At 43.3% G+C, this 13,769-nt stretch overlaps 1 protein-coding gene and 1 pseudogene across 2 annotated transcripts in view; one reads left to right on the top strand and one right to left on the bottom strand.

Annotated features, from left to right (window-relative positions):
• The window catches only part of Klhl12 (kelch like family member 12), a 43,070-nt gene extending 34,025 nt beyond the window's left edge, over positions 1 to 9,045 (top strand). For both annotated transcript variants that reach the window (XM_050147668.1, XM_050147666.1), the window contains exons 7-12: positions 3,247 to 3,353; positions 4,543 to 4,738; positions 6,431 to 6,589; positions 6,875 to 6,973; positions 8,366 to 8,552; positions 8,792 to 9,045. In XM_050147668.1, coding sequence (XP_050003625.1) covers positions 3,247 to 3,353; positions 4,543 to 4,738; positions 6,431 to 6,589; positions 6,875 to 6,973; positions 8,366 to 8,552; positions 8,792 to 8,918 — 875 coding nt within the window. In that variant the 3' untranslated portion in view covers positions 8,919 to 9,045. The remainder of the gene's footprint in view (positions 1 to 3,246; positions 3,354 to 4,542; positions 4,739 to 6,430; positions 6,590 to 6,874; positions 6,974 to 8,365; positions 8,553 to 8,791) is intronic.
• Positions 9,046 to 9,929: 884 nt separating this feature from the next.
• Positions 9,930 to 11,983, bottom strand: LOC126505006 (cytoskeleton-associated protein 2-like; annotated as a pseudogene).
• Positions 11,984 to 13,769: the final 1,786 nt, after the last annotated feature.

Raw genomic sequence — 13,769 nt, 5'->3', positions numbered from 1 at the left:
TATATGTGTGTGTGTGTGTGTGTGTGTGTGTGTGTGTGTATGTGTGTGAGAGAGAGAGTGAGTGTTTTCCTGTATGCATGTATGTGTACCATATGTGTCCAGTACCCACAGAGGCCAGAAGATGACATGAGATCCCTTGGAACTAGAGTTACAGACAGACTGTTGTGAGCCACCATGTGGGTGCTGGGAATTGAGCTCAGGACCTCTGGAAGAGCACAGTGCTCTTAACTTCTGAGCCATCTCTTCAGCCTCTAAAGATGCATATTTAAAGAGAGGAGTGAGGGAGAAAAAGAACTGGAGCTTGAGACATTGCTTAGGGTTAAGAGCACTTACTGCTCTTTCAAAAGACCCACATAAGGTGGCTCACTACCACTGATAACTCCAGTTCAGGGGTTCTGAGACCCTCTTCTCACACTTGTACTACACATAAACCTATGCAGGAACACACGCACATACATAAATAAAAACACATGGGGCTGGAGAGATGACTCTGGTTAAGAGTACTGGCTGCTTTTCCAGAAGGCCTGGGTTCACTGCTCATGTTTACTCCAGTTACAAGATATGACACCCTCACACAGACATGGAGGTAAGCAAACACCAGTGCATATAAAATAAAAATAAATAAATCATTAAAAATACATAAATTAAAAAAAAATACTTGGCTGGAGAGATGGTTCAGAGATTAAGAAGAGCACTGAACAAAAAACCTACCAAAAATGGTTAAGAAAGGTACTAATTCCTGCAGGATAACAATGTGTTCTGTATATCATAAACTATATACAAAAATATATATTAAAGGATAAATAAAAGTGTAACAATAAGTTATAGGAAAACATTGGTCTAGCTTCTGTTTCTTTTTTGGTTTGTTTTTGGTTTTGGTTTTGGTTTTTCGAGACAGGGTTTCTCTGTGGCTTTGGAGCCTGTCCTGGAACTAGCTCTGTAGACCAGGCTGGTCTCGAACTCGCCTGTCTCTGCCTCCCGAGTGCTGGGATTAAAGGCGTGCGCCACCATCCCCCGGCTTCTTTTTTGGTTTGGAGGGTTTGTTTTGTTCCGTTGATTTTAGATGGGTTCTCATACTACTTGTAGTCCTGTCTGGCCTAGAGCTCACTGTGTCGACCTGCTGACCCTGAACTCAAGCAGTCCCAACTCAGCTTGTACATCCCAGGATTACAGGCATGAGTCACCACACCCATTTTCTTTTTCTAATTATAATATATGCTAGCTTTTCTAATCATAAAAATAGTACTACATAGCAGGATGGTGGCGGCGCACGCCTTTAATTCCAGCACTTGGGAGGCAGAGGCAGGCAGATCTCTGTGAGCTTGAGGCCAGCCTGGTCTATAAAGTCAGTTCCAGAACAGGCTCAAAAGCTACAGAGAAACCCTGTCTCGAAAAGCAAACAAACAAACAAACAATAAATAAATAAATGTAAAAAGTATTACATATATTCATATTACTAAGCCAAGGGAAAAATTATACCAGCCATATATTGCCTTTATTCTAAGAATTCTTGTTGGAATGGGGGGAGGGAGATAATTACCAGTGTATCTATTATGTAAGGATGAGTATGTTTATGATAAATTATTGTTTAAAAAAAAGATATACAGGGCTGGAGAGATGGCTCAGAGGTTAAGAGCAGTGCCTGCTCTTCCAAAGGTCCTGAGTTCAATTCCCAGCAACCACATGGTGGCTCACAACCATCTGTAATGGGGTCTGGTGCCCTCTTCTGGCCTGCAGTCATACACACAGACAGAATATTGTATACATAATAAATAAATAAAAAGAAAAAAATTAAAAATAAATAAATAAAAACGGGACATTGCTAGGCATATAGCTCATGATGGAGTGCTTATTGCAAATGGCAGGCCTTGGGTTTGATCCTCAGCACTTAAGAAGCTCATTTGTAGAAGCAAAGACCCACGACACTCAGCCTTCAGCAGGGTTACCACAGGTGGAATGCAGGCTAGTTAGCAGTTCGTGTTTAATTTGCACACCTCAGCATTATTCCAGTAAATATGTGGTTACCTTCGTTGTTTTAAAAATACTGTCTGGAGTCTGTAGCTCATAATAATAAAGTGATGTATGTTGTATATGAGTACTTTATCTGGGATTAAAGGTATGCAGTACCACCATCTGCCAGACACGATGTTTATAAGCCCATTAGTTAGTTCCTGGATTGTCCAGTGCACCAAATGGTTTTCATGAATTTACAGAGTAGATGCCCGGGAGAACTCTGCTAAGACTGCCCTTTGAAGAGAGCCATGGCCAGAAATAAGACTGTAGGAGAAGGAAAGTTTGATGTACAGAATGTTACTTTCCGTAAGAAAATAAAAGAGCTTTCTTCCTTTGTTCTTAACATTTTGTGTGTTGGATGGAGGGGCACTTGTGGACAGCTTTGGAGTTACAGCCTCAGAAAGAAGTAACTTTCTGCCAGGCGGTGGTGGCGCACACCTTTAATCCCAGCACTCAGGAGGCAGAGGTAGTCAGCCTGGTCTACAGAGTGAATTCCAGGACAGACTCAAAGCTACAGAGAAGCCCTGTCTTGAAAAACAAGCAAACGAAAAGAAGTACCTCCTGAGGTGGGGAGATGGCGCAGTTGGTAAAGTGCGGCACGAGCCTGAGAACCCGTGAGTCAAGTGCTGCAGTGGAGCAGAGGAGGCCCCGAGCAGGCTGGGGAGCCTGCCCAGCCTGACTGCACAGCTCCAGGCGTCAGAGAGCAGTATGGACCCATGGCACGCACATGCCCCCCCCCCCACACTCACATACATACCCTCACCCTCAAATACATCGATACACAAAATAAAAATAGATAGCTTCCTATCACACAGCCCTACAAATACTAAGGCTTCCTGCCTGGGCCTGGTGACACAGGCTTGTCAGCTAGCTATATGGGACACTGAGACCCTCCTGGCTGTGCACAGAGTGAGCAGCTCAGTGAGACTGTCTGCCTGCATGTATGCCTGCAGGCCAGAAGGGGGCACCAGTTCTCACTACAGATGGTTGTGAGCCACCATGTGGTTGAACTCAGGATCTCTGGAAGAGAAGCTGAGCCATCTCTTCAGACCTTAACATAAAAGATTGTGGGATCGGAATGGTTACCTAGTGATAGAACATGGAAGCCCTAGGTACAATACCTAGTGCCACCAAAAAAGACGTCCTTAACCTATTTGAACCTTTGTACTTGTATTTCCCTGTATTTCCTTAGGCAAGATGAAGTAACCTGCCTTTTCCTGCCTTTGTCCTTAGGAGCCAATGAGGTGCTTCTGGTGGTTGGGGGCTTCGGAAGCCAGCAGTCTCCCATTGATGTGGTAGAGAAATATGACCCCAAGACACAGGAGTGGAGCTTTTTGCCAGTAAGTCATGGTGGAACTGTATTTGGCAGAGTTTAAGCGTCATTGGTTGCTGACACTAGATCATAAATGATCAGCTTTGAGAGTAGAAAATTTCTTTTCTTTGGGTGGGAGTGGTTGTTTCTTGGATTTTTCCTATTTCTTCCTGTGTTTCTTTCTTCTTTTTTTTTTTTTTGGTTTTGGTTTTGGTTTTTTGAGACACAGTTTCTCTGTAGCATTGGAGCCTGTCTGGAACTCGCTGTGTACACCAGGCTGGCCTCGAACTCACAGAGATCCACCTGCCTCTGCCTCCTGAGTGCTGAGATTAAAGGTGTGCGCCACCACCGCCCAGCTCTTCTTTTGTTTAATGTATGTCCACATGTGTGAGCATGCCTGTGCTATAGCATGTGTGTGGAAGTCAGAAATCTTTCAGGGGTCAAACTTGGGTCGTCAGCCTTGGCAGTAAATACCTTTACTCACCAAACCATCTTTCTGCTTTGTTTTTTGAGACAGAGTCTCTGTGTAGCCCTGGCTGGCCTCAGGCTTGTAGACTTTCTTCCTCCCTTACCCTCCTTAGAGCCAGCTCTGCACTGTGAGCCACTACCTCTAGATGGTTTTTTTAGATAGGGTCTTGCTGTACTCTCTGGCTGGGCCTGATACTCAGAGTGTATCTCAGGCTGACCTTGAACTTGTGGCAATCCTGCTTCTTGCTGATTAAAGGCAGGCGTTGTAGGTCTGTATACCACCACCACACCCAGCTTAGTTTAGACTGAGCAACTTGTGCTAGACTGAACTCAGAGTTGTTCTGTCTAACTGAAATCCTAAGTTTGTGTCTCCCTTCAGATTTCAGTACGCATCAACAAGAACCATCTCTGAGCAGACGTGGAAAATCTTTGGCCACTCTTACCCTTTAGGGTATTTCAGTCCTGGTTCTTGGATTAGCAGTATGCCAGTACTTTTCTTAGGGAAGGACATTTGATCTCTTGGCCCAGTGCCATGAACTCTTTTGTAAACATTGGAATGTGGTCGAAGGATTTCACTCTGTGGGCAGTCACCTTGTAGCCCCTTTGGGATGACCCTTAGCCACAAGGAGGTTTCTATTGGCAAAGAGGAAGCAAAGAAGATAGAAAGAGGCAGGGTATTGAAAGAAAAGGCAGGGCTGGGACTTGCCCAGCGGCAATGCTGTTGTTTCTCTTCTCTCCCAAACCCATAGAGCATCACTCGGAAAAGACGGTATGTGGCCTCAGTGTCCTTGCATGATCGGATCTATGTAATCGGTGGGTATGATGGCCGTTCCCGCCTCAGCTCAGTGGAATGTCTAGACTACACAGCAGATGAAGATGGAGTCTGGTACTCTGTGGCCCCTATGAATGTGCGACGAGGCCTTGCTGGAGCTACCACACTGGGAGGTAGGCTTGGTGGCAGGTGGTGTTTCCATCTTCTTTTAGCTGCACTATTGCTCTTACCCCTTCTACTGTCTGGTGGGAGCATGACATCCGATAAATGTCTACATTCAAATGCTCATTCTTACCTTTTGATATGTTATTGTTAACTGAAACCACTCTTTTGTTGGCATTTCAACGCTGGCTACAAAATTGAGTGTTCAAGTTCCAGTGTGCTGTATAGTTATTGGTTATATTTTCATAAACTCCATTCGTGAAGTCTTCAAATGCTTTTCAGTATTTAAGTATGTCATCATACACTGTTCTTTTTTGGTTGTTTTTGTTTTTCTTTTTTCTCTTGAAACAATTTCACTATTTATTAAAGCTCAGATTCACCTTAAACTCATAATACACCCACCTCTGCCTCAGCCTTACTTAGTGCTGGGTTTTCAGGACTCTGTACTACCACACCTTGGCCTCCTGGCTTACACTGGTTTATATATATAATTTTTTAATTGAGATGTGTTTCCTTAAATACCACTATGTAGCACACCTGGTCTTGAACCTGTAGTGTTCTACCTAAGCCTCCTGGGTTTATGAATAAGCCACCATGCCAGACTTTAAAGTCTTTGTTCGGTCTTTCTTGCTTCTGAGACTTAAATAACTTACCACATAAAGGGAAAATGCTCAGAGTACAAATATACTTTTACGATAATGTAAAAATATACTTTTACAATGTCCTTATGTAGGGTCACATAAATTGGGAAATTTAAGAAATAATAAAAATCAACTTGAAGAAATACTAAGAAATTTATTTGCTTGGGATAAGATCTCATATAGCTCAGGCTAGCCTTGAACTTAGTCTCTAGTCAAAAATGGCCTTACCCTCCATCCCTACCCCAAAGAAAAGAAACAGTCTAAACGGGAAGCCATTGAAAAGGGTTCTTAAAATCTGGGCTAATGGGGCTGGAGGGATGGCTCAGTGGTTAAGATCATTACTCCTGTAGAGGACTCTGTTTCAATTCCTAGCACCCACATGGCAGCTGACAACTATCTCTGTAACTCCAGGATCCAACACCCTCACACAAACATACATACAGGTAAAACATAAATACACATAAAATAAAAATAGATCTAGCTGGGCAGTGGTGGCGTACATCTTTAACCCAGTAGTTGGGAAGCAGGGGCAGGTGGGTTTGAGACCATCCTCGTCTACAGAGTGAGTTCCAGGACATCCAGGATTACACATAGAAACCCTGTCTTGGAAAATGAATAAATAAATAAATTTTTGAAAAATTTGTAATAAAATGCTGAAATGTAGCTCTTCACAGTTGATGACTTCTATCAGAGTGATGGGAAAGGACTCAGTTTTCTTTAAGGGAAAGAAAGAGTATGCACCCTGATCATACTCAGTTCACATTCCTCCCAGATCTATACTTGTGCCCTCCCCAAGAAAATTTTAAGAAAAAAAAATACACCAGGTAGAGTTTGTGTTGCCCATATATTCAGTGGTAAATGAAATTCCCAAATAATCAATGAGAAAATCCTATGTTGGGGCCAGGGGAAGAATGGGTTACACTCCTGAACTCCTGCCAGAACCTCCCAGGCGCTGTAATTACATTCACGTGTGTGACCCTCCATCTTAACAATGGGTAATTTTGTATTCTTTTTTTTTTTAATTTCTCATTCTTAATAGTCTAATTTGTTTATTCTGAGCAGACATGATTTACGTCTCTGGAGGCTTTGATGGAAGCAGGCGTCATACAAGTATGGAGCGGTATGACCCAAACATTGATCAGTGGAGCATGCTGGGAGATATGCAGACAGCTCGAGAGGGTGCAGGACTAGTGGTGGCCAGCGGAATAATCTACTGTTTAGGTATGAGTCTGGGATGTGGGATGTAGAGAGGTCAGTGTTTAGCAGGCTCTGGAAGGCATCACTTTTACCAGAATTAAGTGCATATACTTGCTTCAGCAAGAGCTCTGAACTATCCAGATACATTGTCCATGAATAGGATTATATTTTTCTTGTAAGCAAAATGTAGGGTGTTACATATTTGAGCTGGAACTCTGGAAGAACTAAAACTGAGTCAGTTGAATTACTCACCAAAGACCAACAAAAATGAGCCTTTCTTCCTGAAATATTCTTTGCTTTGTCTTTCAGGAGGATATGATGGCTTGAATATATTAAATTCAGTTGAGAAATATGATCCCCATACAGGACACTGGACTAATGTTACACCCATGGCCACCAAACGTTCTGGTAAGACCAAATCTGCAATGGGATGAAGGTGCTGACAGTCCCGAGGTGTGGGGTGTTGGTGTAGTTACAGGCTGTGGGGTCAGAGAAGCTGTACTTCTCGCTTGCCATAGACTCACTGTGAACAGGCACAGTCTGGCCTCTCTCACCTCTGCTTTCTATAAATGCTAGGTAAAGACAGTTTAAACTTTGAATTAGATTATAAATTTGAAGACAGAGATTTCTTACTTGTTCTTTAGTGCCTTTTTCTATTCTTGCATTCTTGTCTAGCTTGCATAACTTTGTGAAGTACATGTTTAAATCAATGCTTTCATTGTGTTGAGTTTTGTATCTTTGATTTTTAAAACTCTTTGGACTTATTTTTTAGTTTTTTCCCTGAGACAGGGTTTCTCTATGTAGCCCTGGCTGTCCTGAAACTCACTTTTGTAGACTAGGCTGGCCTCGAACTCAAGGGATCCACCTGCCTCCCTGAGTGCTAGGCTTAAAGGTGTCATCCCCTACTTCTTCCTGGACTTTTTGTTTTTTTCAAGACAGGATTACTCTGTAGGTTTGGAGCCTGTCCTGGAACTCATTCTGTAGACCAGGTTGATCTCGAACTCACAGAGATCCTCCTGTCTCTGCCTCCCAAGTGCTGGGATTAAAGGCGTGCACTGCCACCACCTGGCATCCTTCCTGGACTTTGTTTTGAGGGCCTTACTGTGTAGTCTTGGTTGGTGCATAGTTTGCTGTAAGGTTGTCCTCCTGCTCTGGCTTCCAGTTACACCATGATTTTTTTTTTTAATCTAAGATCTCGCTGTATGTAGTTTGTATCACACCGACTTCAGCCTCCCGAGTACTGGGATTGCAGATGCGTGCCATACGCCTGATAAATAAATGACAGTAAATTACTTAAACTCTCTAATACCCAAGGATAAAATCTTTTTTGTTTTTAAAATTCTGAGTATTGCACACAGAGCCTTGCATGTACTAAGCAAGTATGCTACCATAGAGGTTCATTCCAGCAGCAGCTGAGAACTCGTGATGTGGAGTGGGCTGTGGTGTAACAGCAGCACTGCTGTTCCAGTTAACTGCCTCTGGACAGAAATCACAGCAGCACCATGGCCATGGTGCTTCCACCATTACTAACACCTTTCCTCCGACTGAAGAGAGATGGACTGAGTTAATGAACGCGAAGAAGAGAACCATGCCAGTCCCTCAGTTATAATTTCAGGTCCTAGCCAAGGGGTTTATCAATGCATGGAATAACATTTTTGTATTGCACTTTTCTAGGCCTGTTTTACTTACATCTGCGTCCCTCACCTTCTCCACAATTGAGCCTTAGTGACCATGCTTTCTTACTGGGTTCACATGACAGGCTTAGTACCATTCATTTGCCACTCCTCTCTCTTTCTCCAGGTGCTGGAGTAGCCCTGCTGAATGACCATATTTATGTGGTGGGGGGGTTTGATGGTACAGCCCACCTTTCTTCTGTTGAAGCCTACAACATTCGCACTGATTCCTGGACAACTGTCACAAGTATGACCACTCCACGATGCTATGTAGGAGCCACAGTGCTTCGGGGAAGACTTTATGCAATTGCAGGGTGAGGATTTTGAATCCGTTTGATGCAATCACCATTTTGGAAAGAGGCGTAATGCCTGTGGTGGGGGAAGAACTGCGGGACTGTTTCGCTCCCACCCAGGTACTGGGGACAGAACCTTGCATGTGGTGGGCAAGTGCCCCATGCTAAGCTGTCCGACCAGCTCCAGGGGATACTTTAAATGTAGGACTTGTGTGTCAAGGAATGACAACCTCATTTCTTTTGCTTTTTCTCCCTCTTAGATATGATGGAAATTCTCTGCTGAGTAGCATTGAGTGTTATGACCCAATCATCGACAGCTGGGAAGTAGTGGCCTCCATGGGAACCCAACGTTGTGATGCTGGCGTGTGTGTTCTCCGAGAAAAGTAACTTATTTGAGCACCAGCTGGAGCTAATGACTACTCCACGGAACAGATTGTGGGAGAATCAAGGATCCTTTCCAGAATGTTTATTTCTCGCTGTGTGCACAGGCTGACTACAGGCACCAGTGCTGTGATGATTGTACTTACTTGATACGCACTCTCCGCACAGGTCATGCTGCTCAGAAGGGTGGGTGACAGGTACTCAAGGGAAGAGTTTCTCACATGTGTGGATGTGAGAAACCAGATCATCTCTCTCTCTGGTCTGAGGAGCACTTTCTTACAGTTTCTAACTTACAGTGTGCTTGGGAGAATGTATGTATGTATGTATGTATGTATGTATGTATGTATGTATGTATGTATGTGTGTATGTTGTGCTTCATATATTGCAGAGAATTAAGGTGAGTATGGCCTGCTAAGTGTAGGCAGTGTCCATCCTAGGTGACTGGAAGGATATCAGCTTACATAAACTTGGTAAAAATGAAAGTAATTCCCCCCCACCAGAAACAAATGTATCTTTTCTAAATACAAAAGTAGCTCCAGCCACCACAGTTCCTTTCTGGAGGAAACCAAGAGATCAGTGTTAAAATTTGAGAGGGCAAGAGGAGAGTCATGCTACTCTCACCTCGGGACGTGGTTGGTGTCAAGATTTGGATTAAGTGGCATGAACTGAATGGAATGTGAGTGAATCCAGATCACTGAAGTGTAAACTGGAAGGCTGGAGAGTAATACTATTTGACCCCATGGTCTTTCTTTTTTATTATTATTTTAAAAATTTAGGAGTGTATTTCAGAGACAAGGTTTAAATCTGGTTACTGTGGTCACAGTATTTGTTCCTGCAGTGCTAAGGACTGGATCCACAGCCTTGCACATGTTAGGGCAGTGCTCTATTGGGACCACACTCTGAATCCACATAATGTAGTTGCTGAAATAAATGCATATTGCAGCAGACTGTAGCCCCATAGTAGGGTCCTAAAGTCAGTTCCAGCATTAACTAAGTCAATCAATAAATAAAATGTCATTAGAACATTATACAGATATTTATTATAAACAGAAGTAAAAAGTCAATGTAAAATATAAATTTATATAAACTACATTTTCTGATTACGCTTCATTGCTGTAAGTAATTAGTAAAGTGAAGAAGCTAACATATTAGGCATATGGACAGCTTCAGACCTGCATATGAGAAACCACCACAGGAATCATACAACCCCCCTTGCTCAGGAGCACTGTTTCTGTCCCGCTAGGTCAGTCTCAGAACAGAAGGCACAGAGCTGCTTTAGGACAGCAAATGAAAGCATCCTCCCCCAACTCAGACAGCGTGGACTTTTAACATGTCAGGCAATTGAGAAGTCTTCTCTTGAAAGCCTCACAGGTGTAAAAAACTTTAGTAGCTCTTTAAATGTGGACTTTTTGCCATGTTGCATCTTCTTCAATCTTTGCAAGCATGGTGTAGAAGATACATTATATCTAATTAGGCAGCCTGCTGCAGTTTTTGAATCAGGGGTTATAAAATGGTTGGTTGGATCCTTTGTTTCTGGTCTTGGCTGTTTTCACAAACTTGGACATTCCTCTGACACTCATTTTCCGCCCTGGATCTCCCAGCTCTAGAGTGACACTCGTGTCTTCGATTTTTACTTCCTGGCTATGCCCCTTGGTTTCATGAGCCTCCTCAGTATTTTCTCCCAAATTAACTTTTTCTTGACTCTTCATTGTTAGAATATCTATGATTGTTTGGTGCATCTCTTCAATAGGCTGAGCCCCTGCCAGAATGGCTTTCTCATAGGACTCAATAGGACTTGTGATTGGCTCCATACGTACAAGACAAATCCAATACTTAACAAGTTTTTTGGTATCTGGAATATTACGAATCAGGTCATTCACTGTGTCTAAAATTTCTTCTTTTGGCCATCCCTTCTTATTAATCAGGTTTAGGCATTGAGAAATTGTTTTGTTTACTTTTTCAGTAAATAATCCTGTTCATCTTCTTCTGCCATGGTAGTTCAAAAGGACTCGACTGGGTTTTTGTTTTGTCCTTGTGGCTCAGACTGATTAGCTATTAAGTTAGGAGGCCTTTTTAGCCCTTTCCCTTTGCCAGTTCTCCACTCAGTCATCCGAGCTTTTCTTTCTTCTGTGATTTTTCTATGGACAGCTGCTCCTGCTGCTGAGTGCCTGCGCTGGTCAATAGCTTTCGACTTTTCTATCAGTCTGGTATTAGACAAATTAGTCCTGGCTACACCTTCAGATGCTATGCTTCTTGACGGTGCCTTATCTCTCTTTGTGTCCTGAGGACGGTATCGACAACAGGGAGAACCCATTCTGATCGCAGTGAGTCTTTTTTAAGGGGCCCTTTTCTGACTGTAACATTGGCAAGGGTCCTGCCAGGGCCCTGTTTCCCAGCGCCCTGGGTTTTACTGTGGAGGCTTCTAACAGTGGTCGCACAAGGGTGTTCCTTGACATAGTGCTCACAGATTGAGTGTTTACAAACGTGGCAGCAGCAGTCACACTTGAGGCTCTTATACTGATGGCGTTTCCAGGCACAGACCGAGCCTTTGAGGCTTTTGACACGGTAGCGGGAAGTTTTTTGGTTGTTGCAGGACTCTCTCCTTTGACATTCGTGAGCTTTCTAAATAAATTAATCTTAGACTGAACCATCTGACTGTGACAGTAGCCAAGTACTCGTTTTTGAGGCATGTTAGCATCCCATTCGGGCTTCTCTGCAGTTGCTTGCACCTTTTTATTGTCTTTAAGGTGATATACCTAGTCTGATATCATAGTCTGGGCTTGGACGCCTTGAATACTATCCTTCAAGTTGTGTATGTCTCACTGGTGACCTCATGAGATTTTAATGGAATGCAGTTCTTTTCAACTGTGTTGTCAAGATTTTCATCGGCCATTTTGGTTTTGAGTTTCAGAACTTTCTTCCCTTCTTGGATGTCATCACTTGCTGATCTCTCTGAAGGCCAGCTGGTCTCTCTTTGTCTGGGGCAGCTGCAGGTCCCAGGACACAGGCCTGGGAAGTGTTTCCTGGACTCTGCCATCTCTTAATGCACGCACCTCGGATTGAATCCCCATGGTCTTTCTAATGTAGAATATTGTACCATGTTGTCACTGGAGACTAAGAGATAACAGTGGAAGGAAAAGTTAGAATAAGGGATGGGTGTAAATGTGCAGCGTTCAATCAACCTGTGGTAAACAGAAGTACCTGTGACTTTACAATCGTCTTAGTCCCCACCAGGCTTATGCCACCGTGGCAGTGTTTGTTTTTGAATGGGTGAAAGACCAACTTCTGGTGACTCACGTGCTACTGCATTACTGCCCTCCCATGCTATTTATTTGGGGAGGGGGTGGGGGTACCTGATTATTGCCCTGTTGTTCTAAGGGCACACTTCTCTGTGTATGGTACATTCAGTTCTCCTCCTGCTACGTTCTCTTTACCTGTCTTCAGAGTGTGTTCTGTTCATCCTGGAACAAAATAATCAAGGGCAGCGGAAGACCTGTTAGTTCCCATACCTCTATAAGCATTTCTGAGCTACCGCTCAAGGCTCCCTGTGTCTGTCATAGGGTGAAATTCTTACATTACTGCTATAGCAAGTATGGGAAGGTGATAGCCTAAATTGGGCTACATTTTCCCTTTGCTCTGGAATTCCACTTTCCCCTCCTTCCCCTAATTGTGTTGACCTACAGAGTTAATTTCCTTTGTATTTTTTTAAGAAAATATTAAAAATGGACTGTCTGAAATAGCTTCAAGAGAATTTGTGGCTGGTTCTGCTTCAACAAACACGTTGGAGGACAGGATAAAGAACAGCTCCTGGTCTCGTCTTCCAACCTGTTTATCTCTTGTTTGCCAGTGACCTCTGCTGCTGCTTTCGTACATTTGAAACATCAGTGAAATGTTTGCCTGGATTTGCCCAATTCATTGGCCCCTTTCACACTTGGAATCTACCAGAAAACAAAGAAGAATAAAATAAATAAAAGCTGGGCCATGGTGGTGCACACTTTTAGCCCCAGCACTTGGGCTGCAGAGGGATACAGATCTCTGAATTCAAGGCCAATCTCTGGTCTACAGAGTGAGTTCCAGAATAGCCAGGGGTAGACAGAGAAACCTGTCTCAAATAACCAAAAAACAAGCAAAAGGAATATAGATATACCAGCCTTGCACAAAGCCTGCCAAACAACTGAAAGACTTTTTTCCCCCTTTTTTCTCTTTTTTTTCTTTTAAGACTCTTTCTCACTGTAGAACTCTCGCTGTCCTGGGAACTCTATGTGTAGACCAGGCTGACTTTGAACTTGCCTCTTCTTCTCCAGTCCTGGGATTAAAGGCTCCACCATAGCCAGCTAAAATGATGAGACTCTTGGTTCCAGAGCCAAAGGAAAGCAGGACAAGAGGATAGAGCCCTTCAGCCTGTCTGAGCAGACGGGTTGTGCCTGCTGATTGAGCCACATGTGGCCTGTGAAATGTTCATTTGTCTTTGAGAGAGAGCGAGGGAAGGTACTGGGTAGAGAAGAAAATGAGGAGAAAGGACTGGTAGCCCTCACCTTATCCATATGAACACTTATCCCCTAGTCTGTTTTCTCATCGGTTTTGTTCTGAAATTCAGATGTAGCCATTGCAGTATTTAATATACAGCCAATAATTGGCCAATATTGAAGTTGTTTCTGTCCTCAAGTTCCATAGATTCACATTTCCTGTCCATATAAAGTTCAAATTCCTTAACACGTACTGGCTCCATGGTGCCGAGGGGCATATTCTACCATTCTGCACTTACTACTACAGTCTTGTTCCAGTCACTGGTGTGCCACCCATTCTTAAATTTGATCCCATTCTGAAGGATTGCTTTTCCTGACAACCCCAATTCTT

The sequence above is a fragment of the Alexandromys fortis genome, unplaced genomic scaffold, assembly GCF_014885135.2.
Source record: "Alexandromys fortis isolate MF-2015 unplaced genomic scaffold, M_Fortis_MF-2015_v1.1 scaffold_58, whole genome shotgun sequence".
Classification (NCBI taxonomy): Eukaryota; Metazoa; Chordata; class Mammalia; order Rodentia; family Cricetidae; genus Alexandromys; species Alexandromys fortis.
Note: the sequence above shows the minus strand (reverse complement) of the source record. Positions and strands in the feature narration are given on the sequence as shown.